Source organism: Wolffia australiana, chromosome 12, assembly GCF_029677425.1.
Source record: "Wolffia australiana isolate 7733 chromosome 12, ASM2967742v1".
In the NCBI taxonomy this organism is placed as follows: Eukaryota; Viridiplantae; Streptophyta; class Magnoliopsida; order Alismatales; family Araceae; genus Wolffia; species Wolffia australiana.
Genome location: NC_135846.1, coordinates 8334712 through 8361262, shown reverse-complemented (window position 1 = coordinate 8361262; position 26551 = coordinate 8334712). Strand labels below are relative to the sequence as shown.

General features: G+C 36.8%; 2 protein-coding genes across 2 annotated transcripts in view; both read right to left on the bottom strand.

Moving 5' to 3' along the window:
* Positions 1-6287: 6287 nt before the first annotated feature.
* Positions 6288-11241, bottom strand: LOC144710215 (uncharacterized). The gene is made up of 11 exons (XM_078583919.1): positions 10962-11241; positions 10149-10569; positions 9988-10058; positions 9742-9904; positions 8470-9063; positions 8017-8397; positions 7857-7932; positions 7419-7482; positions 6815-6947; positions 6581-6694; positions 6288-6472 (listed from the first exon to the last, which is right to left on the bottom strand). Exons 1-11 carry the CDS (start codon positions 11204-11206, stop codon positions 6407-6409), a joined length of 2328 nt encoding a protein of 775 aa, XP_078440045.1. The 5' UTR covers positions 11207-11241; the 3' UTR covers positions 6288-6406.
* Positions 11242-23348: 12107 nt separating this feature from the next.
* The window catches only part of LOC144710666 (uncharacterized), a 3731-nt gene continuing 528 nt past the window's right edge, over positions 23349-26551 (bottom strand). Inside the window, exons 2-11 of the mRNA XM_078584494.1 lie at positions 26422-26551; positions 26285-26355; positions 26048-26210; positions 24975-25568; positions 24517-24897; positions 24356-24431; positions 24153-24216; positions 23859-23991; positions 23654-23767; positions 23349-23514 (exon numbers count right to left, since the gene is read on the bottom strand). The exon at positions 26422-26551 is cut by the window's right edge and continues 291 nt beyond it. Coding sequence (XP_078440620.1) covers positions 23449-23514; positions 23654-23767; positions 23859-23991; positions 24153-24216; positions 24356-24431; positions 24517-24897; positions 24975-25568; positions 26048-26210; positions 26285-26355; positions 26422-26551 — 1792 coding nt within the window. The 3' untranslated portion in view covers positions 23349-23448. The remainder of the gene's footprint in view (positions 23515-23653; positions 23768-23858; positions 23992-24152; positions 24217-24355; positions 24432-24516; positions 24898-24974; positions 25569-26047; positions 26211-26284; positions 26356-26421) is intronic.

Below are 26551 nucleotides of genomic sequence, written 5' to 3'. Positions count from 1 at the left end.
TGCCAATTTTCATCGGCATGAAATTCCAAATTTATATCAATGGTTACCTGAGATTGTGGATGTATTCCATTGAGATGTCTAATGCAGTAGGGAGTTTTTTTTATACTGGAATGTAGGCTTAATGAAGATTGTAGGCACCGCTAAGATGTACAATAAGTCATGATATTGGAAAGTATTCAAGTTTAGGTTCTATTACTTGAATTATTCAATTAACCGATGCTCAACCAAAGGATTATTTCTAGTGTAATATCATGACTTATTAAAATATAGAAAGAAATCATGTGAAATGAATACTACAAGCACTGGTATTGGAGGGCAGCAGGTGACAGATGTTAGTCTGACGAGGAGTTTGTCACGTCTCATGTCTCATCACTCATCCCATAATTTTATAAAATCCCGTCTGTCTCCCTCTATGGTGTCCACATCACATGGTACAAAAGGAAATATCAACAAATAAATATTTTGATTGTTTATTTCAACATTCTCATCTCTCCCTTCCTCTCTCTCTCTGCCTCTCTCTCTCAGACTCCATCTCTCTGTCCATCTCCCTCTCTCTCTTTCTCTGACTCCCTCTCTATCTGTCTCCCTCTCTCTCGTATTCGCTTTCTGTATGTCTCTATCTCTCTTGGCTCCCTTTTCTCAGTCTGTCTCCCTCTCTCTCGGATTCCATCTCTCTGTCTGTCTCCCTCTCTCTCAGCCTCCCTCTCTTTGTCCATCTCACTCTCCCTCTCTGACCCCTCTACGTCTACATCTCTCTCTCAGACTCCCTCTCTCTCACTCTCTCTCTCTCTCTCTCTCTATCTCCTCTCTCTTCTTCCCTCTCTCTCTCTGTGTGTCTCTCTATGTCCCTCTCTCTCTCTCCCTTTCTCTCTTTCGGTGTCTCCCTTTTATTATAAATATGACTCAATTTATCATCCCTTTTTTCATTTTCCCCTTCTTTCATCATTTAAAATTCCATCACCATCATCATCCGAGGCAGTCATCCCGTCATGTCAATGGTGTGAAACCCCTTCGTCACTGTTACATCACCCATCAAGGGTATTTGTCATGTCATTTATCACTGTCAAGGGGCTAAAAAAGGTCATCTGTCACAGATCCATCACTGTGACGAATGATATGACAGATGATGTTTGCCATTCACCGTGAGGAATGGTATCATTGTTATTGTAAAGATACATACTATTGGATTGGACAGTACATGGATTAAATTCTGTTTAAACATGAATTTGAGGACAAGAAGACAAAGTATCTCTATTTTTCTAGTTAAACACTCATCAATCTAACTTAATTGATCGATGAAATGACAAGGTGAACTCTCATAAGGAAATAGTCAACATTGAATAATTACTTGACATGATATTTACAAATAATTTCTTTTTATAGATTTAAAAAAGTTCTTTCGTGACTTGATATTTACAAAAGTCCTGCCTAGAAGAGCTATTAGGTACACTAACCTGTTTCTAAAGTGAAATATTGTGATAGGCTTTTACAAAAAAGAAATAAGTTGATACATTGATGTAATGCTACTTTGGCCAAATAACATTAAATTTAATTCAGGACAGTCAAATAATAAATGAAAACCAAAAACTATATGTAAAAGCATAAATGAAAAAGCATTGGGGGTCACAACAAGGAAAGGGTGAGTGAAATCTATATTATATCCCTTAGTTCCGTATCTTAGATTTTGATATTCATATATCTATTTTTAAACTTACTGATACAAAGTTTTAGATATTCAAACTGAGTTGATATAGAGTTTTTGGGGTAAGTGTTATATGTCTGAATTTCTGTCTTGATATAAGTTTGGAGAAAATAGGAAGATTAGTGTGCCAATATGAAAATCTATATGTGTGATAGAGGGAGATGAAATATAAAAAACATTAGCTGGATTGAGGTAAATATTTTGAAACAAAATGTTGAAGCAATTAGAACTGATTGGCTGGAAGAAAATTTTAAGATCAGCTCATTTAGATTAGATCTACTAATATTTATATCATATTAAGTCTTGAATCAAGGATTCCAATATAATAGAAGATAGCTGAAGGAAGATGATTTGGTGTAATCTTTAGCCAAGGCAGTTGAGTATTTGAGAGGTCTTATCTCAATATTTCTGAATGCATAAGTGCTTATTTGGATGACTGATTAGGGTTTGATAGATAACCATACTCTTAAGTTTTCCAAGGAGAGTCAAGTAGATGATGAATTGTACAAACATGATAACAATGACAGAAAGGTTCCATTTGAGAGTAGATCTACTCAGTTGTATACTTTCAAGCACTAATTTATAAGTTGATATAGTTAACTAATAAGGTTATATAATAAATGTTATTAAGCCTAATTAAAGTTTTTTACTAGACTGATACACTGCCTTGAGGGTCACACAAAAGTAGTCTTTGGATGCCAAAGATATGCTTAATGACAAACTTATGTTAAGTATAAATATTATAATGCCCTAAACAGAATTCACCAAGGCTAGAATTTTTTAGGTGCCCAACCTTCGTCTGTTTCCTCCTCTTGGCTCCGCTTGGCTCACGATGTAATAAGAACAGAGAAACAATGATAGTAGATCCATAATATCAATCATAAATATGGAGGATATTTGACATGACCCATATAATGTTGTCATGTCTTTAGGCGGGAGACATGAATAGCTTACTTAACACTGATCCAACACGTGAAAGGTGATATAATCATTATGTTTCATAGTGACATTATGATTATGTTTCACCACAATCACGGCCCCAAGAACCCAACAAAGTGCAATTATAAGTAATCTATAATGAAATCATACTACGGCCAGTATGAATCTTTCATAATTAATTGAATATTTGATACTAACATAAAGATATCAAGATATAATAGGATTACCGACTAATGATCAATTTATGAAGGTAGTTGATTTCCTAACAAATCTTGTGGAGACACTAAGGAGAGATATTGAGTGCTCATTGAGTTGATCTGTATGAATCCATGCATGGTTCTATACTTATCAACTAGGTTCATTAATGACATGATTTAAGTGTTCCTTATATCATATACACAAAGTACATCTTACAGATGGGAAATTGTGTTTTATCTATAAATTACGAGTCCCTAATCACAAGATTCTGACACATGAAATACTAAATGATAATGATGTGAGACATTAGTTTAAATATCATCTAAAAACTATAAAGCACATGTCTAGATAATCTTTTGTGTCAATTCAATTAATATTGTGATTATATTTTTGTATGTTTATTTACAGTTTTAAGATGAACACACTTGATTAATTGAGTCTACTGGATTTATGACTATGTAAAAGATGATTTATGGAAAATTTTAAGGAAATGACAGGCTAGACTTTTTCAAGCCCATCAGAGATGGTCCACAGAAGGGGTTCAAGACATGGTCTCTTGTGCCTCCTTATTTCTCCAGGACTTCTTATTTTGAAAAAGCATTCAACTAACTTCTTTACAAATCCCAATAATGTGGATCTGAAACAAATGTTGGCCCCACAAAATCCTGGAATTAAACTAAAAGTAAGGGGTATTTATATTTTTCTGTTTAAAATTCCTCTTACTCATAGTATTTAATTAAGTCTATTAAAAGTATGGTTTCTGCTTAATTTTTCTATTTAATTTTAGGCTAACACATACATTACTCAGAATTTTTAATTAAAATAACAAAATCTTGAATTATTTTATTCTTGCCACTATTTATATAGTCTACTTCTTTATGAGACTACCCTGTACTCTTCTAGAGTCAAGCAGAGTTTTCTCTCATATTCTTGAATTTTTATCTGGAATAAAAATGTATTTAAATAAAATCAATAGTTTTGAATGCAAATGAGAGAAAAAAGAATCCTAAGTCATGGTCTTGACCAGAAATAAATTTACCATAAACCAGAAATAAGATTTAATTTCTTATGATTTATGCAATAACATCTATAAATTTCCTTACAAGCACAAACTCAAGGTTAAATCCATAGGAACAAAATATTGAATAAGTGAGTTTAAGTTTATTTTCTATTTTTAGGATTTTATTGAAGAAAATACTCAAATTTACTGAAATAAAACTAGTGAAACTTAATTCAAAATAATTATGGAAAGTTAAGAACATTAATCCTATTTAATCTAATTTATCAAGATTGAAAAATATATATTTATGAATTTACTGTGAGAAATAATAAATGTGTAACTAAATTACATTATTCAGTGCTTCAAGAGCACCAAGTGGCAGGGACTTGAGGTGCGGACATGCCATGTTCGCTAGTGGAGTGAGGTACTTTTATTTCTGCTGACGATAAAGAGGAAGGTGGAGACATACCAACAAGCACTGTAGTTGGTGTGATTGCATGATGGTGAAACCTATGTTATCTACAACAATGATAATCTATGAAAAGACGAGGACTTGAGTGTGAAAATATCACACTGCATTACACTCATCATCATGTGCCCACTGGCTAATGATAAATCATTTTCATTAACCTATGTTTTTTCTTCACAAGTCTTGATCAGAATGTCACTTCTTGAATCATTTGCTCTTGGACTTCAAGAACTGACCCATACGAGATTTTGAATGAAATCATTATGTTAATAGTAATGAGGGAAATTCAAATTATCTTTTAAAAAATTATGGGGGTCTTATGATAAATATACAACCATGGATGGACAGAGGAGGTAAAGGCATTACTACCCTTAAAATTTCAGCTCAAAACTCCTTCATTATATATCTCAATTTGAAATTAAAGAAATCATATTTTCAATAAGGCTCATCCTTATTGAAAATATGATATGATGTTGCGCTGACACATGCACTCAACTTTTCCAAAAAGCACCAATCATTGGCATGATTTTTTTAAGCATTAAACATTACACCAAATAAGATATCACCTCGTGCACCTTGGAAAAGAAAACAGAGAAAAGAACAATGATGCAGTCATTATACCTTTTTATCTATTGCTTGCTCATTTTCTTAGTTAAAAAGAAATAATAAAGTATTTCGTTGAATGAGCCATTGTAATCATTGGATACCAATGACTAGCAGATGCCGATCAATAACTATAGCTAATGATTGGCCAACACCAATCATTCCATCCAATCTAAACGAAACGGATAGTGACACATGGCAAATAAGATTAAGGAAAATTAAAAATGACTTTTAAACACCTGAAAGTATTTATATAAGTACAGAAAATTATATATTCAATGAAATATCAAAAATCATAAATCGTTGTAAACATTGATGTGGGTTTGGCCAGTCCTTGCATAACACAGAAAGCAATGTATGGCTCCAGATCTAATACCAATTGACATGACCTCATGCCGTATCAGTATGTGTTTAATGCTTTGAACCTGGCTGAACATACTTAAAATTGCATCCAAAATGAAGTCTGATTAAGTATAAAAAAGGGTAAAATGATATATATACATATATATATATATATAATTAGAGAGAGAGAGAGAGAAAGAGGACGAATGTAGGAGGTGTTCAAGGAAAGATCTTCACGATGGCCCAGACAGACACCGTTGCCATGCAGGGAAGATCATATGCATCTTCAAAAAAATGAAAAAAAATCCCCCTTTCATGCCAGAAGGAATTTTAAATAAATTATGTGAACCTGCATTGACTTCATTGTGATTACATCATGCATATGACACCATCTCCTCATGGGATGATGAGAAAATGCCGTATTTTTATTAACATATTCTTTTTCGAAAGCTAGTGTAGTCAAAGTATGACCCAAAGATGGTGCCGCTATCACTATTCTCTCAGTTCAATCAGTTCTAATCAGATCTAAAAGCAAGTATTCCTCATTGAAAGAGTGACTTTAGTCAAAAGAAACTGATCAACTACTGCACCTTAAATTTGAATTATACTCAACACTTGGAATATTTATATTATCTTTTCAATCTAATCATGTCATAACAGGACAATATTTTTTATTATAATTATTGCGTTAATCTAACTGTATCTAGTAAAAAGATAAAAATAATTTGATTTTTTCTTGAAAATAAAAGCACAATGATGTGCAAGTATTCCCAAGAGAATTCAATTCATGCTTGGAACTCAAAGTTCCCTTTCATTAATAAGGATCAATTAAATTACTACCTTTCGGAAACAATGATACAGAGGCTGTATCAAGGTGGGTGACAAAAGGGTCAGGCAGAGATCTTTTTTTTGAAAAAAAAAAAAGTCAACCAGCGATGAGCCTGTGATTTGATACTTGACCTAATGTGAGTTCTGCTCTGGATATCTTTCTCATCTTTTTTACTCACACAAGAATTAAAATATAAGACAAGATATTTACCCAAAAGCAATGAGAGAATAAATTACGGTGAACTGAGAAACAAACCCATAATTAGATCAACATGCCAATAATAAGACCAGGACGATGTCATCGTCAACCCTTTAAGTCTACAACTTAATCAATCCAGGAGGCGCCCAGCATCTGTGCCATGAAGCAGTAACGATCAGCTGCTTCATCAATCTACAGGAGGAAAGAAACAGGTAACAATCTAGGAAGATTAGATCTGGGAAAGAAAGACGAACTGAATTAAAACATACAAAAAATACAGATTTAAGATGATAAATCTACCATCTTCTGAGTAGGGCGGCCGCTGCCATGCCCAGATTTCTGATCAATGCGCCCAATCATGGGGTTGGTCTGTGGGCTGTTCTCAATACTTGTGCAGAGGACATACTGCATCGTCTGTTACAATGGCAGCCAGCTCGAGTTCAGAATTTGTTTTTATCATTTATCAAGAACGATAAATATTTTACAGTACTAAAATAGATGTCGAAAATGCCCAATATGGATAACAATACTTACGGCTAACAGTTTCAGAGAGTGCAATGGCACAACCCTGTCGTCGTGGTCCGCTGTAAGAAGCATGACTGGTGGGTACTGGCAAGTTGGGTCCCCTTTTTCCCAGGGTCTTCTCACATTATGCAGTGGCGAGTATCTTATCACAAAGTAAAATTTAAATGAGCAGCGATATATATTGAAAAATACACGAAAAATGGCAACCGGTAATGTCGGTAACAGTTTCAGAGAAAAATTATAGAACTGACTCATTTTTCGCAACAAATAGAGACTTGATGTAGGTATCTATTGAGGAAGGTATTTTTTGGTGAAAGAGATAAGGAGAGAGAGAGAGAGAAAGAGAGAAAGAGAGAGAGAGAGAGAGAGAGAGAGAGAGGATGGATCAAGATTAGACAGCTAGAGAAGATAGGGAGAGAAACAGTCATGCAGTGGCAACTAGCAGTTCCTAACCGGCTTAGTTGTCAGGGTAAGGCTCTTAGACTTAGGGTAGGGCCACAGATATGTAAAGCGAAACCATTCTACCAAAATTTTTTTTTTGAATAACCATTCTAACAATTAAATACCAAAATGCCCATGGCGAGCTGAAATGACACAAAACACAATAACATACTTGAAAAGCCATCCGAATTCCTCCTCCTTCTCAGAGCAGCCATAATCACTGGTCCACGCATGGCCTGATAAAAAGATTCAATGAGTTAATCTAAGAGATGTAGGTAACTGTTTGGCGTCAACAATGATAAATTATTGTGTTGATGACAAAAGTCACCGTCATTTGTCCATACCCAAATATGGGCGACGATGACGATGACTAAAAATTGGGATGCCAATGATGATAAAGAATTTGCCAGCCTGTTAATCCTTGTTCGGTATCAGCAATGATGATGGCTGGCTGTCATCATCTAACCATCAATGATGATCCAGCCATCACCATTTGTCCAAGCCATTATCTTCTGCCAAGTCTAGTCGGTCGCCATAAGAAGATCAGAGTTTGATCTCGTTTAATTCATTGGAATAACAGATTTTTTTGAAAAAAAAAAGATGTGCTGACCTATGGTGAATTTGTGGAATCGCAGCATGTCCATCACGCCAACATGGGCAAGAGCGCAACCATACAGATCAGGTCTCTGCACGAACCATGCACCAGTAGTTTATAAACATCAGAAACCTTGAAAAATTAAGATTGAAAATGAGAAATAATGAAACTTCACCTGGTTAACACAAGCTGCGACCAGAAGCCCACCATTGCTTCCGCCCTCTATGCAAAGTTTTCTAGGGTTTGTGAACCCAGCAGAGATCAGATACTCAGCAGCAGAGATAAAGTCATCAAAGCAGTTCTGTTTATTGGCTAGGGATCCAGCCTTGTGCCATTCTTCCCCATATTCCCCACCGCCACGAATATTTGCAATACAGAAAACAGCACCCAAGTGCCTTGTTAGAACTATACGGCTCGCGCTAAATGACGGGGTCAGGCTGATGTTGAAGCCTCCATATCCGTACAACAAGCATGGATGAGACCCATCTAAAAGAATATCATTCTTTGAAACAATAAATATCGGCACCCTTGTCCCATCCTTGCTTGAAATAAAAACCTGTACACGAAATTAAAAAAAATTAAAATTGGCATGTTGGTGGTCACTAAATTTTTTAAAATGATTATTTACCTGTTTGACCTCAAAGCGTGAACGGTCAAACCCTGGAACCACGATTTCTCGAAAAATCTCTAGTTCTGGAGTCTCGTTAGATAAATCACATTTATAGATGATGCCCGATGTAAGAAAACTGGTAAAACCTATGAAGACCTCACTGTACTCCCGCCGACCAGAGATCCCAAAGACTGAGCCGATGTCAATGGGTAAAGTATGTAGTAAAGACCCCGTCTTCAAGTCTCTTATTTGAAGGAGATACTTGACATCACTTAGATAACTGACCAAAATCTGATCCTTGTTAACAGCCTTGGCTGACTCAAGAACATCCTTATCATCTTCACACACGATATCTTTCCATTGATCAGGAGAGTTGAGGTCAACACCGACAAGCTTGTACTTTGGAGCTTCCTTGTTAGAGAGAAATGTAAACTCTGTGCCATCATTTGCTACGGCTTCGTAGCTTGCTTCAAAGTTGTCCACGAGCTTGACAAAAGGAAGCATTTTTCCCCCTTCCTTGACACCTTGAAGCCCGTTCGGAATCAAAGAAAGGTCGCAGTAATACAATTTGTTGACTGGGTCACAACCCTCGGTGATATATAAGAGCACATACTGGAGTTTATGGTATGAAATCATCAGAAAAACAAATCATATAACAAGTATGTCAAAGTCATGAACTTGCTACCATGAAAAAACTTAATTTGTCATCGGGAAATGGCTTATGGAGGATCATATTTTGTTGAGAAGAAACAAATAACTTTGATTTGGAGGGGGTTGAACTAACAGATGGAACTAGTGTTTGCCATCCCAGGACAATGGTGTCATCATGATTAAGATACTGTCACTGTCATCATCACAAGGTCGCATGATGATGATGATTTTGTCATCATCATTTTACATACAGACTAGTGACGAAGATTATAGAAATCTCTTGTCACCTTCATCCTGGCTAAGACAAATGATGAGGGAGATGACAATAGAAATCTCTCGTCTCCTTCATCCTGGCTTAGACGAATGACAAATACAGTGATTTATCATCGTCATCAACATCTATTCATCTTGAACAAGGATGAGAGCATGCGGTGTTGGGTTGAGGAAGTGATTCCTCCATCGATGTCCTCATATGCCGCTAAGACGACGACAACATTTATGATTTTGTCTTTGTCATTTTCATCCTCATCGCGGACAAATGATGATGACAAAGACGAATTTGAGATTATCATTGTCATCCAGGCACCAGGCCAATGACGAGAATAATGACAGCTAAATTAAACCTGGCCTCTCACTTACTTTTCCATCTTCAGTCACTTGCCCAGCAAACATGTGCTTTGGGTTTTCCGGGTCCCTCCAACACAATATATCTTCAGACTGATCAGTCCCCAAAAAATGATAATACAGTTCGTGATAAAGATTAATATTTGTCTCTGTCCCCGCATCCAACTCCTCCCCATTCCTGCCAAGAAATCCATTATCAGCATCACTCAGGATTAACAATAACTGAAATTAAACCCCAGAAAAAAATATATATAACCCTACTTGGGAGCTGGGTAGCGGCTGTAGAAGAAACCTTTACAGTCATGAGTCCAACTAATCGATGAGAACTTAACCTAGAGATTGGAGGTAGCACAAGACGACTAAAATTCCCCACAGAAAATAACACAAATTCAAGATAGATTCAAGAACGATGCACCCCTTACCCAGGAAAGAGAATCAGATTCGGGCTTCTTGTTATCAACTCGAAGCACATTAATGGTGACCCAGTCGCTGCCGCTTGAGCTAAGGCCGTAGGCCATGAATTGGGCATCATGGCTGATAGAGTAAGTGCTTAACGCAGTGGTTCCATCAGCGGAGAGCAAATTAGGATCCAACAGCACTTCAGCTTTCCCATCAAGCCCATCCTGCACAAACAAAACGCTCTGCGCTTGCAAACCAGTGTTGTGGGTGTAGAAATACTTGTCCCCGCGCCGGAAAGGAGTATCATATCGGGGATGATCCAACAGCGAAGTGATCTGCTTTCGCAGCCTCTCTCTCTCCCCACAACTCTGCAGCAGCGATTCCGTCAGATTTGCCTGCTTCTCGACGAACCCCTTCACCTCCTCCGCGTCCGGATCTTCCAGCCTACAATGAAACAACAAAACCCAGATCGTGGAACAATGGAACAACAAAAACCAGATCGTGGAACAATGAAACAACAAAACCCAGATCGTACAACAATGAAACAACAAAACCCAGATCGTAGAACAATGAAACAACAAAACCCAGATCGTAGAACAATGAAACAACAAAACCCAGATCGTAGAACAATGAAACAACAAAACCCAGATCGTAGAACAATGAAACAACAAAACCCAGATCGTAGAACAATGAAACAACAAAACCCAGATCGTAGAACAATGAAACAACAAAACCCAGATCCTAGAACAATAAAACAACAAAACCCAGATCGTAGAACAATGAAACAACAAAATCCAGACTGTAGAACAACACGGGGAAATCGAAAGATTGCTCACCAGCGGTAGGGATCGGGGACTTTGACGCCGTGGTAGTCATCGACTACCGACTCGTCGCGGCGCGCTAGAGGGTACTGGAGAGGTTCGAGGGATGCTGAGAGAGAACCCATGGATCGACAGTAAGCGGGTTTCGCTTCCAAGAATGTGGGAGATGACAGAGGGAGTCTGAATTTGTGCAGAGAGAGAGAGAGAGCAGCGCCTCTTAGACGAGGGCACCTGCTACACAAGGAAAGAACTGCGGCCATTTTTGGAAAAGTTTGACATGAGGTGACTTCATAATCATAATCAACATAGTATCGATTAGTGTAGACACATAAAGGATAGATAAATGAGTTTTGGATGCCGTCCTGCATGCTATGCTGAGTAGGTAGTAGGCGCTTATCATGGCGTCGAGGTCCCCCAATCCCTACCACTGGTGTTGAGACATTTGGATTCATTGAATTTATCTAAATGAATCCTTGAATAGTACTTAAACTAGTTGTAAGTCGATTTGATTCACGTCATGGTTGGGTTAGCGGCCTTTAGGCATGAGACACGAAAGACATCGTATGGATAGTTGTGTTTTAACGATGACCGACCAACTGAAGTTCTTTGAAGCAATTTTGATTTTTGGAGACAAGTCACTAGTATTTTAGTACGAAATAGCATCCATGCTTGAATTGATTATATTTGCATTTTTTATTTAATGGGGAACATGGTTAACTATCTCAATAATATATCATCATTTTCTTGAGCTGAAAAATAAAGGAAAAACCTATCTTATTTTTTGTAGCTTTATTGAATTACAAGAACATATAAAAAAGAAGCTGAAGAAGCTCGTGGTAGGTCCTCGATGTCTGTCGAGGCCCACATGGCAGAACCCATTAGAGGGGGTGACCGAGGGGAAAGTCGGGCATATCTTTATTGAGGAACTTTGATAACATCAAATTAGATCAATAAAGTTATGCTTTTATACTTCTTTTTTAACCACATATTTTAGATTTGCACTGGCATACATTTAAGGATAAAATGAGACATTTATTATTTATTTTCCTAAGCTCTATTTAATAAATTTTATTGATTTTTGAGACTAACCCTACTTGACTTCTCTTAGAGTTGAGTGGATTTCTCATATCTTCTTGGAGTTTTATTTGAAAATAGGACTTAGGTAAATGCAATAGTGAATTTGAGATACAAATGGGAGGAAAGTAGAAACTTAAGCCATCTAATAGATAATAAGAAGAGGCTCAGTACACAAGAAACTCACTTTAGAAGCCCATTCAAATCTCCTTAAGGATAGGGTCAACTAAAGCAAGAAATGTGGAGAAAATGCAGGTTCATGCAAGAAATCAAGTGGCCATCCAAACCCTTGGAATTAAATCCAATGGTTGGGAGAGTTAAAGAACTTCTATTTATTCTCTTCTCCCTCTTTTTGTATCTCATCTTCGATTTCTTCTCCCAATTTATTGTTGGAGGCCTATTGCATCAAATTTCTTTGATCCATTCTTGTTCTACATGAGTGTGTGAGAGAAAGTTCAAGGGTGATCAAGATTCTTGGAGAAAGACCACCACTTGGCCCTCGGGGAAAGTGACAACAATGTTCATTTGATATCCTTAATGTTTAATTTGAATATTCTCACCATTTTCTCTTGGTAAACATTTCATAGAATAGCCTAGACTTCAGGATTTTCAACCTAGCAAACAGCACTAAAAATTCCTCTTGTAGCAAAAGTTTTAGTATTTTTTGTCCACTAATTTCTGTCGTAATCTTACTGCGTGAAGTGCGGCCTAAGGTTCTATTTATCCTTAAAGTTTATTTCTTGCCCTAAAAATACCAAAACAAAATTCTTAAAAATCATAAAAGTTCTTAAATATTATAACTGATTAGAAACAACATAGATATTTATTTCATTTAGTAAAAATATTTCTTACTAGTTTTCCATCATTTAGTTGATTTGATCTTTAGAAAATAGTTAAAATCCAAAAAATATTAAATCACCTAAACAAATTATTTAAAAATATATTTGAAATGCATTTACTCTCTCATTACCTGCTCCTTGTAGATTGGACCCTCACTTACCCTATTCTAAGTAAGGTCAATTTTTAAATATTTTTTCATAAATCAGAGCCTTAAAATGACTTATTTAACACGAATTCTGGTTTATCAACCTTCCTTAGCGTAGTGCCCATGGGTGAAGCCATGGAAACCCTGAGCCGGCAACCTACATGCGAGCACGAGAAGCTATCAAATACCAAATCTAAGAGGGCTGAGTTTTAATAGTAGACATTTTTTGAAATTTTTCTCATAGGGGATTAACCTGCTTATGTTTTAAATTTTACTGATTTAAAATTTAATTACAAGTAAATCATGGAACATGTCATAATATATTTTACATGTTATCTTAAAAGAATTATGGATTTATGGTGTTTCATGCTTTAGACTATGGTGAATGATTGAATGATACTAGGATCCGGAAAATACACCGTATGGGAAGAATTTTCACTACCATACTGTTAACCTACACATTTAATTAATGGGCATTAACTACCTACAAATGAGACACATTAAAGGGATGTGGCTGCACCACATGTTATGGTTGAGATTAAAATGAATGTATGAAAATTTCATGACAATGCACCAGAAGTGGAAACCCTAGACTAGTTGGAAAAAAGAATGCATCTTTATTATGCCGCATTTTTAAAACATAACTCATTAATATTTTGGTGTGCAGGTTGAATTCTCAAGACATTAGTATAATTATTGGAAGTAAATAACTAGATGTAAATTTGTATGTGTTTGAACATGCAAAAAAAATCAAATCTTTTCATTATATTACAAGGTTAATAAATAGATTCCCATTTGATGTATGTCAATAAAAATAGAGTGATATTCATTTCATGTCCAAGAGTTTCCAGATATATTGATGACATAGAAAAAAGTTGATACATTCACAGAGATCAAGATCATAGGATTAAAATACTCCAAGTTAGGGGCCCAATACTTGATGACCGCAAATGATTTTTTGTCCAAGTGTTGAATAAGTTATCATATTTATCTCTTTGTCCATTCGTTCATTTTCATTTATTAAAGGAACTTCTGATTATTGCAAAAAGTTATTCAAACACTCCTGAATATTCTTAATACAGTGAAATTGATTTTTTAAGGTGAATATTCTTTACTATGTGGAGATAAGAAGTCATTGTTGCACGAGATGAAGAATGACGCAAATCAATAAAAAGATGGAAAACTCTTCTGGAAAAGAAAATCAGTACAAAGTTGAGATCTAATGAAAATCCATTAACTTTCCTACGGATAGAGTGTATCATCTGTTACTTATGTTGTCAGTTTCCTTTCCCTAAGTAGTGTATTATTAGATTAATGAGTATTTTAATCCTGATCTCTTCCCCCCAACTTTCATCTTGTTTTTTCATTCTTGGATGATCCAAATACCTTTGAGTGTGTTTGGGTTTTCTAGGCTAAGTTGATTGCCCAAGATCAATTATTGTAATAGAATCAAAATGCATTGAAACCAAAAAATAGTATATGATCACATCACCTTGAGAAGAACAAATTCTGATGTTCCCTTATTCCATGGATGAGATTTTTTGAGCTGTTCACTTCTCTGGCATGCTGTCATATCCATGTGATCTTCATAGTCTTGGATTTCTGCATTTTTATCTTTAACAACAAAAATTGTAATGGATCTCATGCCATCTAGTCTCAATAGAAGATAAGGCTTTAGAAAGAAAAAAATGAAGGAGGCGCCCATTTCTTTCTTACATGGGCACCAGAACATTAATGCGTGCCCTATTTGTACTCTCAAAGGTATTTTCTTTAAAGTCCCTAAAATTTGAGTGTATCTGGCGATGTCCCAAAATTATTATGAATGTGACCCTCCATGCACATGTATCAATCTAGTTAACAACTTTAATGGCCCAATAGCCTTTATTTTTTAACCTTATACTCTAATTATATCAATATACAAAAATTTTAATAATGGATTACTTAAACCCATTTAATAGGTTGAGTTTCTTGTCCACTGAGTGACTAGATATACCTTCTGCTATAGCATTAAGTCAACTCTCTCATGGAACCCTGAGGGCCTAGCGATTAGGTTGAACTATTTCGTAGTAATGCTTTGATTTATTCTAGAATATGTATAAAAATTCCCTTTGTAGGTGGAAAGGGTCAAATTCAGTGGAAAACTTTTTAGGGGTATTTTATATATTTTGGATTTTTAGCTATTTTTTAAGAATCAAATTCACTAAAATGAAATATAATTTTAAATAAATGATGTGCTATTTATTTACTGTGAATTTATTCTACTAAATTTTTCTACAATAGGCATTTTATAAAGTGGTTTGATGTGTTGGAAAGCATATCATCTATGCTATCAAATACCATTTTATCTAATGAAAAAGGTAAAAAAAATTGAATTAAAATATCTTAGATCATAAAACCTTCTGTCACATTGATAGAGTCCCCATCAGGACTTATCAGAGAACCAAGAGGCTACGAGGGTCTTTGAACTCTACACGTGCCGTGAGAACAGCACGTGTGGCGCCAAAACTGAAGATCCGATGCTGAGTCATATAAATAAATGAGGAGGGAGCTCAATAGAGGATCGGAAATCATTTTTCAAGAGATTCTTATGCTTTTCGGCAGGAGTGGAGATCCTCCAGCTCGGGGAGAGAAGCCTACGTCCGATCCAGCTAGCTTTTTTACCCTTTCCTCTCTATCTCAATTCTTGTGTTCTTCTTTCCTCACTAACTCCAGATTTACTCCTTGGACATTTCTGATCATGTTTGAATCACCGTACATTTGATAGAATACTTGGTTAATAGATTTAGTCTGGAGTATTTCTCATATGTTGGTAGAAGCATGTATCACACATCCCTCAAAGGCCCTCTGTTGTATATTAAAAAATATTATTAATCAAAGAAATCTGATTCATCAGGTTGTCAACAAGCTTAGAGTATAAGTCCACCTCAGAATAAAAACAGTTTAATTATAGGAATTTGGAGGGAGAGGACTACTTGATTTTAAGTCTAGATTCATATGCTTCCATTCTGGATTTGAAAATATACCTTTTCAATGAAAATTGTAACTTAGTTCAATAGTTTTTCCCTTTACTTGACATGGCTATTAAACAAGGCATAAATGGGCTCCAAGAGCAAGCTTCTACTGTATTGGGCCTATTTTTCTAGTCCAGGCAATGGGTTGGATTTTCTGTTATAATCTAGGACACAACTTGGGCTTCTCTTGTATCCAATTTTTATCCTTATATCACCATTAACTTATCTAAGTTATTAATTTCAATTAAGAACCAAACAATATGCGAGAAATCCAATAAGTTCTAATGATTCAAGTGGGGTCAGTCTCCAATTTTAATAAAATACATAAAATGTAATTAAGAAAATAAAATTAAGTATCATTTGAAGCTTAAATGGTGAATAATGTTAATAAATATCTAGAAATATGTGTGAAAAAATTAAGTATGAAAGGATATTTATTATGTACCTTATTTAATGTTATCAAAATTTTACTACCATTGGTCACCATGTATGAATAATACTTCATATGTGTGTGCCTTTCAAATGACTTAGCTGTCAAACCCTAATCTATCATTCAAGATAGAACAAATACATAACAGAAATCATGGGGGAACACCTTATATAATATTTATAATACTGTCGTTGGGAAACCAGTCATGCACTGGTCAATGTTCATTAATACAATATATTCATGACAATCCATCTTTGATGCTTACTATGAAGTTAATGAATACATAATCTGACTTAGTGAAGTATGATGAGATCATAATAAATAAATCACTAGTCTTTATGCATTATCTCTAAAGATTATTATTTAAAGTATACTTAAGAGTTACATCAAGAAATATCTATTATATATCACGCAACCTTAGTACACGAACATTGTAGCAACATGACTTGAATCCACAAGCCTTGCTCTACTTGAAGGAGCCAAGTCCTGAATCCACAAAACTAGCTTCTTCAACCCTTGAGTCCATACGGGCTTTGCTTGAATCCACAATCAGCTAAGCACTCTCTAGCAAAGAGAACACTCATAGGGGAGAAACAACAGTTTCAACAAAACAATAGATTTCAGTAATACTCATTCAAGGGTACATGGGGGCCTTATATAGGTCACAAGTGCAGGGTCTTCCATAATGACTATACCCATGAAATGACAAGTCAAAACATTGAGAAAAATAATTCTAACAATCTGAAACAGAGGATAAGCAGACTGAGAGGCCTGAGCAGAATATCCTACAGATTCTGGGGCCTGTAGAAGTTGTCAGGAGATATCTGTGTGGCTCAAGAAGATCTTGATGGGACAAAACAGAAGATATGCAGCTCTGACAAGTTAGAGCAGAGATCCTGGCAGAAGAAGAATCTGTCAGAGATTCTGTCCGAAGATCCTGTCAAAGAAAATTTTGTTAGAGAAAATCGTGTTAAAGAAAATCCTGTCAGAAGATCCTATCAGAAGATCTTGTCAGAGAAAATCCCGTTAGAGGATTTCGAGGGGCTCTAGGTAATTTTATGCAGATCCTGTCAGTTCTAGAAGAAACTCCTTCTTGGGCCTCAAGTTGCTAGTGGGCTTAAAAAAATGGGCTTCTAGGCTACATTCAATAAAGCACTATGTACTCCCACCCATATGATATATATGGTAAATCCTGTATCCATTAGTGTGATGACACTAATGGCAAATAGTAGGTGCTCTTTAGTGAAAAGAATTCACTAAATCAATTCCAAACCCTCCTAGCTTAGATGTTGCAACAAGTCCAAGAAGGTGATTTTGTAGTTGAGATGGGATTATCTGACATTAGTATTAGAGGATATTGACTCAAAGAATGAGTAGTTAAACCCCTAGCTTGTGTAGAAAAAACTTCAAAGATATATTAGGGTTTGACCCCACATTAGTACTAACCAAAATGACATATTAGGGTTTGATGATTTACCACATTCAGGATTCTTACACAAATGAAGGATTATATATACATGAAAATCAATGACATTTGCCGTTCCATGAGAGAGTTGCCATCTTCTTGGGCATAAGGTGTAGCATGGCATCCCACAGGCTAGGGACTCAATCAATCAATTAGTTTAAAAAAGTCATGATTAATTAGTTTTTTGATATATTTAATTAACATGGTTGGTCAATAAAGGTTGTTGGGAAATTTAAATTATCAATTAGACTAACACATGGGCATATACAGTCACATGCATAATATTTATGAACATTTATATAAGCTTTGGGACTTTTATTGAATATTTTCTTAGAGAGAGAATTTTGTAAACTTTATCTTGTGGTTTTATGAGAATTTCTCTTACATCATAAATAGAGTTGGGGTACCCTCATTTGACACACATGCAACTGAGTTATATTGCCCCCCTTTCTTATCTTCCTCGTCCCCGGCGTTTCTTATTGGTGAGAATGGTTGGGTAAGAAGTCAGATTTCTAGAAGAACTTTTTGAGGGAAAGAAGCGGATATCCAAAACTCGAAGATTTCATGGATACACCTAGAGCTATGACATCTGGAAAGCTTGATTCGTGCTATTGTGATGCATATAGTTTTATATATTTTTTGTTTTTATATGTGTATTCAATCTGATATTATTCTACGTAATTCAGTTGGGATAGTGTCAACTAAGGCCGTGATTCCCAGCACTTAAACCTTTCGTTTAAATGCTAATTGTGAAATGGAGCAATCCGAGGAGAGAGAAAGGTAGACAGAGAATTAGAGAGAGAGAGATGAACACCAGAGTTGGGGCAAAAAAGATGGTCTATTACTGCCAAGAGTTCCCCTTTTATACACAAAAAATCCAGGGCACTAGGCCCTTTCAAATTCAAAAGAGAGGTTACTTGTTTAAAAAGTAACTGTCTTACTTGTTAAACAAGAAACCGTTGGAGGGTCCAACGGCTAGTTTTACCAGCCGTTGGACTCTGGGCCTGTCCAGGACAGGCCCAGAACATATCAGGCCCTTAGTGGGCCTGATATTCCCGCCCTTAGTGGGCCTTCACTAATGGGCCCTTAATGGGCCCTTAGTGGGATTGTAATGGGCCCTAAGTGGACCATTACTGGGCTGCTAATGGGCCTTCCAGGGTCCATTAGCAGTATTCTAAGGGGAGTTAGCAGTTCTATTAATACCCTAACGATTCTATTACAGTTACATGGCCTTAGGCCCATGGTTTGTGCATCAATCCTTAACACTAATAAAGATAGAAAACTAGGGTAAATTTTAGAAAAACTATAGCACTAACTATCAAAACTGATGTTCGTGAAACCTTTGATCGATATTATGTGGCCGTCAAGCCAATCACACCACCATGTTTATTTAAGTTAGATTTCGAGGGTATACATAACAGCAGTACAATACATGCAAATTCAGTGCATTGTCCAGTATCATGAGTTTTCGATGGAAATAATATCCTGCCAAAGTGTGATCTTTTGTGGAAATCATTAACTCTATATATATTGGATGTAGTGTACACATGTCAAATGTCGGTACTAACTGGCCCAAAGGACGGCAACTACTTGATGAGACTTTGTACACTCGTGATAAATGACATGAGACAAATATTCAGTTAATTTTCTTGTGATTGATTGGTTACTTGTGATAAATGACATGAGATAAATGTTCAGTTAATTTTCTTGTGATTGGTTACATGTTTCTTGTAATGTTTATAATGAAGTCCATGAATACGTGCAGTGACATAGTGAATTATGATGAGATCATAATCCAGTGATCATTAATCTTTAAACATGTATTCTAAATATTCATATCCGATGGATAGCCGAGACAGACATCGAATTATCCGGTTAGAATAACACTAGCTGATCCTACTTATACGATAAGTATAACTGATTTCAAGCACGCAGGCCAGTTAGATTTGAGAGCCCCTCCCTTTCTCCACTCTCTTCTCCGCTCAAACAAGGAGATTATCTTCATGGTGAGAAGATCTTCAAGATTTTCAAGAAGAGGTGAAGAAGAAGACGTGGATATCTAAGCGCTGAATGATCGCGTGGATACTTTTAGAGGCTGGACGCTTGAACGTGTTCAGAATAATCTCAGAGCGGCAAAGTCAAGGGTGGAACATCGAATGATCGCGTACATTCGATTTTTTTTTTTTAAAGATCGATTGAGAATCAATTACCATGCTTCTGCATCCATGGAATCGTGTTTTCCATGGATGAACCAAGGCACCGACCCCAACAATCTTGTGGGGAAAATCTTTTATTTTGTATATTTATTCAGCAAAACAATTAGCTACCCCATCCCTGAAATTTTGAACACATGTTGGGGTTATGAGTACATCTGACCCAAAGTCTAAGTTATACACTTACCTGGAGCAATGATTGGATGTGAATCTTATGTACATTTACATCCAAATCATACAAACTAATTTTAGCCTCGAGCTATTAATTTAAAAATGGTATGTAATATCATCCTTCTATCAGGAGAAAACTTTTATATAAAGACATAACCTTTAACCTTTAATGAATAGCAGTTCTAATGTTCTAATAATATAATGGATAGAGAGAAGCTCCTCCAGTCTAAGCAACCTCGCTCTTATTTCCCTCACTCTTCATTTACTCAAGTAAAGCATGAAATGGGTCCTGCACCCACTTGGCACCTTGACCAATACCAGGATCAGATGCATCCACCCCTCACCTTCCCCCACAAAATGCTTCAATTGGAAATGAATAACATGAGATATTCTCAAGTATAAGTGAGAAATTATACATATAAAAACATAAGAGCTGTCTTCGATTCTATAAAAAATATTTGAAGTATAAAAATTCAGGTATTTAAAAAAACAGATGTAAAACTTAAATTATTACTGTTTTCACATGCCAAGCTTCAACTATCATTATATTTTTTACTCATGGCTCAGTTTTAAATAATATTACCTTCTATGGAAGCTCCTTTAACTCCGAACCTTAATATGAATTAAGAAAAACTGATCTTGACTTAAGTGAGATATAATTTTCACACATGTAAATGTGTCTGAACTTATGCAAGTCCTCCTCAGAGAGTATTCAATGGAAGCTGACCTGCTATGGTTAATATTGAATTGCTTACACCATTTCCTTAAAAAATTAAATAATATTTATGACATATTGAATGCCCCAAGCTCAAAAGCAAAGATAATTTTGGACCCTTCTCAGGATTGGGCGTTATTCCCTATCATATGTTTTCAGATTGTCTACTATTTTATTAATGTCTACTCCTTTCTTATTTTTTTCACAACAAGCTAATTGGATACTTGTCTATTGAGTAGAATATACCTACATTACACGATAGTGAAAAATTTGATACACAACAATCAGATATCATTTCAACCATAGATTCTGATTAGTTGGTTTTAATAGTAAAAAGGATTTTGACTTTGTTGTTTAATGCTACTCAGAACTTAAGAGACGCATTACACGGAAAAGGTCTTCAGTTATGGGAGATGAAAACTGATGTCTCATCCCTTGATAAACAACATCACATGTGCAGGTTGCATTTCGGCCAGGATTTGGGCTGCCTCTCTGGCATCATATGGATCAAACTTTTGAGCTGCATATGGGCTTGTCCTGGGCTGTCCATTGGTCTCGCTTTGAGCTGGCCCACTCAATCAAATTTAACTATTTTCTTTCTCTATAAATTCATGGAAATAATATCACATCTCAAAGAAATCAGACTTTATGTTTGACTGAAAAAGGTCAAACATTATGAAAGCAAGCCATTGAAACGAATTTTTAAAATTATAAAAAATTATAAAATTTATTCATAAGTCGTGCAAAATATTACGTGAATCAATACGTTAAGTGGGATTTTTCACTGAAAACCAGACCATTTGCATTATAATTTAGATTTAAAACAATAATTACCTTTGAAAATCACAAACTGCATGACTAAACGATGCCAAAGTGCGTATTCGCTATAACAATGACAATTTTTTGGAGTTCAGGTACCTCATTTCATTGAAGAATTAATGAATAAATAGAGACAACTTTTAGTGCACCTATAGTGTCTGATAATTGGGACGACAGATGCCCATTAGATCCATCGCTTTACATCTCTCTCTATCCCTCTTCCTCTTCCTCCCTCTCCCTTTATCTCTCTATCTCTCTCTCCCTCTTCCTCACCCTCTCCCTTTATCTATATCTCTCTCTCCCTCTGTCTCTCTCTTTATCTATCTGTCTCCCCCTCTTCCTCTCCCTTTCTCTATCTCTCTCTCTCCCTCTGTCTCTCCCTTTCTCTATATCCCTCTCACTTTATCTCTCTCTCTCCCTTTATCTCTCTCTCTCTCACTCTGTCTCTCCCTTTCTCTATCTCTCTTCCCTCTCTAACTCTATCGTTCTCTCTCTCTCTCCCTTTATCTCTCTCTCTCTCTCACTCTGTCTCTCCCTTTCTCTATCTCTCTTCCCTCTCTAACTCTATCGTTCTCTCTCTCTCCCTCTGTCTCTCCGTTTCTCTATCTCTCTCTCCTCTCTCGCTCCATCTCTATATCTCTCCCTAACTCTATCTTTCTCTCTCTGTATCTCTCTCTCTCTCTCCCTCTGTCTCTCCCTTTCTCTATATCTCTCTCCCTTTATCTATCTCCCTCTCTCCCTCTTCCTCTCCCTTTCTCTATCTCTCTCTCTCCGTATGTCTCTCCCTTTCTCTATCTCTCTCTCTTTCCTTATGTCTCTCCCTTTCTCTATCTCTCTCTATCTCTCCTTATGTCTCTCCCTTTCTCTATCTCTCTCTCCCTCTCTAACTCTATCTTTCTCTATCTCTCTCCCTCTGTCTCTCTCTTTCTCTATCTCTCTCCCTCTCTTGCTCCCTCTCTATATCTCTCCCTCTCTAACTCTATCTTTCTCTATCTCTCTCCCTCTGTCTCTCTCTTTCTCTATCTCTCTCCCTCTCTTGCTCCCTCTCTATATATCTCTCTCTCTAACTCTATCTTTCTTTCTCTGTATCTTTCTCTCTCTTCCTCTCCCTCTATCTCTCTCTAGTTCACTCTCTTCCTCTCCCTTTCTCTATCTCTCTCTCCCTCTCTCTATATATATCTCTCCCTCTCTCTCTATAGATATATCTTTCTCTTCCTCTCCCTTTCTCTATCTCTCTCTCCCTCTTTCTATATCTCTCTCTCTCTCGATAGATATATCACTCTCTTCCTCTCCCTTTCTCTATCTCTCTCTCCCTTTCTCTCTCTACAGAGATATCACTCTCTTCCTCTCCGTTTCTCTATCTCTCTCTCTCCCGCTCTCCCCCACAGAAGGGAAGTTCTGTACGACGGTAAGATGTTACTTCATCGTGCTGTTCTCTCTCTCTCCCTCTCTCTCTGACAGTGAGCTAGTGGGATATATTCTTTTCCCACATAAGAAATAAATAAAAATAACCAAATAATTTCCCAAAAAATGATGTGAGATTTAATAACGGCGACGTAAAACAGAATCTATAATAATTGTTCCGAATGAGGTTTCATTTAGGCCCGTAACTTTGCTATTCAATCTATCCAGCAGGCGTCCAACATCTGTGCCATGAAGCTGTAACGATCCGCCGCCTCATCAATCTACAAGAGAAGAACAGATGAAAAACCAGGCAGAAAATAAGAATAATAATAATGATAATAATAATAATAATAATAATAATAATAATAATAATAATAATAATAATAATAATAATAATAGAAACAGGGCTTATGAATCGACCATCTTCTGAGTAGGGCGGCCGCAGCAATGCCCAGTTTTCCTGTCAATACGCCCAGTGATGGGATTGGTCTGCAAGCTCTTCCCCACACTCTTGCAGAGGACATACTGCATAGTCTGCAACATGCATTTAGAAAATATTACAATTTAATAGGGATAATTAATCGTCAATAGTTTTGAAAATGTAAATTTATATTTTGAAACTTACGGCTAGGAGCTTCAAAGAGTGCAATGGCACAACCCTGTCATCATGGTCACCTGTAAGAAGCATGATCGCCGGGTACTGGCATGTTGAGTCCCTTTTTTCCCAGGGCCTTCTCACGTTATGCAGTGGCGAATATCTGATACATTACGTAGTAAGATATAAGAAATAAATATATTTACAAAAAGTTTAAATCCTAAGAAAAAAGGGTTGCAAGAAAAACATAGAAGAATGCCCTCAATTAGCTGAAATGACATAGAATGCCATAATAAAAGGTTGGGGATAGTGTTAGAAATTTACTGGAGAAGCCATCTGAATTCCTCCTCCTTCTCAGAGCAACCAAATTCACTGGTCCACGCATGGCCTGATAAAAACAGTCAATGAGTTAAATCAAAGATGTCCTAATGACGATGATACATCATCATCGGCGTGCTAATGTTGGTCGCTATAAGAAGATCAGAGTTTATTCTCGTTAAATTCATTTGAATAATAGATGTCCTGACCTATGGTGAATTTGTGGAATCGCAGCATGTCCATCACTCCAACATGGGCAAGAGCACAACCAAACAGATCGGGTCTCTACATTAACCATGATCCAGTAGTTTATAAACATCAGAAAAATTACTAAATTAAGATTTAAGATGAAAAAATAATGAAACTTCACCTGGTTTACGCAAGCAGCAACCAGAAGCCCGCCGTTGCTTCCGCCCTCTATGCAAAGTTTTCTAGGGTTTGTGTACCCAGCAGAGATCAGATACTCAGCAGCAGAGATAAAGTCATCAAAGCAGTTCTGCTTATTGGCTAGGGAGCCAGCCTTGTGCCATTCCTCCCCATATTCTCCACCGCCACGAATATTTGCAATACAGAAAACAGCGCCCAAGTGCCTCGTTAGAACTATACGGTTAACGCTAAATGATGGGGTCAGGCTGGCGTTGAAGCCTCCGTATCCGTATAATAAGCACGGATGCGATCCATCTAAAGGAACATCTTTCTTTGAAACTATAAACAGTGGCACCCTCGTCCCATCCTTGCTTGAAATAAAAACCTGTACAGAAAAAAAGTTAAAAAAAAATTAAGACCGGCATGATGGGTGAACAGAAATTTGAGCGAGACGATACTCACCTGTTTGACCTCAAAGCATGAACGATCGAACCCAGGAACCACTATTTCTCGAAAAGTCTCCAGTTCTGGAGTCTCACTATCTAAGTTACATTTGTAGATGATGCCCGATGTAAGAAAACTACTGAAGCTTATGAAAACTTCATTGTATTCTCGCCTTCCGGAGATTCCGAAGACCGAGCCGATGTCAATTGGCAAAGTGTGGAGTAAAGACCCCGTCTTCAAGTCTCTTACTTGTAGAAGATACTTGACATCGCATAAATAAGTTACCAGAATCTGATCATTGTTGACAGCAGTGGAAGATTCAAGAACACGCTTATCATCTTCAGCTAGAACATCTGTCCATTGATCAGGAGAGTTGAGGTCAACGCGGACGAGCTTGTACTTTGGAGCTTGCTTGTTTGAGAGAAACGTGAACTCTGTGCCATCGTTTGCTATAACTTCGTAGCTAGCTTCAAAGTTGTCAATGAGCTTGACAAAAGGAAGCATTTTTTCCCCTTTCTTGAATCCTTGAAGCCCGTTGGGAATAGAGGTCAAGTCGCAGTAGTACAATTTGTTGACTGGGTCACAGCCCTCGGTGATATATAAGAGCACATACTGGAAAACATTCAAAAAAAGAACAGGGCTAGTAAAATACTTGTTAACCCACTGAATTTTTTGCATTAAATAAACATAATATGAGAGAAATGCAACAAACAGGGTGGAACAGCGTCATTACAGTGATCTAAATACCATGAAAACTTTAGAGATGACAAATAAAAAAATCCTTGTGTGTAGGAACTAGCGTTTGTTGTCTGAGGATGAAATCGTCGTCATCATCCTCACAACTAGAATGACGATATCTGCATCGTCAACGTAATCTCGTCCTCTTGAAAAACGAGAGAGATTGACCCCCATCGTCGATATTATCGTCATCTTCTGCCGCAAGGATGACGACATTTTCGATTATTCTATCATACTTGTCAAGGGCGTAGTATGAGAGAGGATGACAATAGCAACTTCATTATCTTCATCTCTACTCTCTTACATTATCGTTGTGAAAGCTAAAGCTAGATGGAACCCGGCATTTCACTTACTTTTCCATCTTCGGTAACCTGCGCAGAAAACATGTGCTTCGGATTCTCCGAGTCCCTCCAACTCAAAAAATCTTCAGACTGATCTGTACCCAAAGAATGATAATACAACTCGTGGTAAAGATTAATATTTGTCTCCGCCCCCGCATCCAACTCCTCCACATTCCTGAAAAAAATACCAGTCATAAACAACAATAATCGAAGTTCAAAACACCCTGATAAAAATCAGTAAAGCCCTACTTGGGAGCCCGGTAGCGGCTGTAGAAGAAACCTCTACTATCATGCGTCCAACTTATCGATGAGAACTTAACCTGCAGAACAAGAAGAGTAAGCCTCTTCGCAGAAGACACCAAAGAAGCAATGAAAGAATCCCTCACCCAGGAGAGCTTATCATATTCCGGGCTCTTGTCACCAACTCGAAGCACGTTAATGGTGACCCAGTCGCTGCCGCTAGAGCTGAGGCCGTAGGCCAAGTACTTAGCGTCATGGCTAACAGAGTAAGCTCTG

Excerpts from the sequence above, each read along its gene's own strand:
- LOC144710215 (XM_078583919.1), bottom strand. The coding sequence starts at position 11,206 with ATGGCCGCAGTTCTTTCCTTGTGTAGCAGGTGCCCTCGTCTAAGAGGC. Across the intron at positions 9,064-9,741 it reads AAGTGACTGAAGATGGAAAA|TATGTGCTCTTATATATCAC; the intron begins GTAAGTGAGAGG and ends CATAAACTCCAG. Across the intron at positions 6,473-6,580 it reads GCCGCCCTACTCAGAAGATG|ATTGATGAAGCAGCTGATCG; the intron begins GTAGATTTATCA and ends TTCCTCCTGTAG.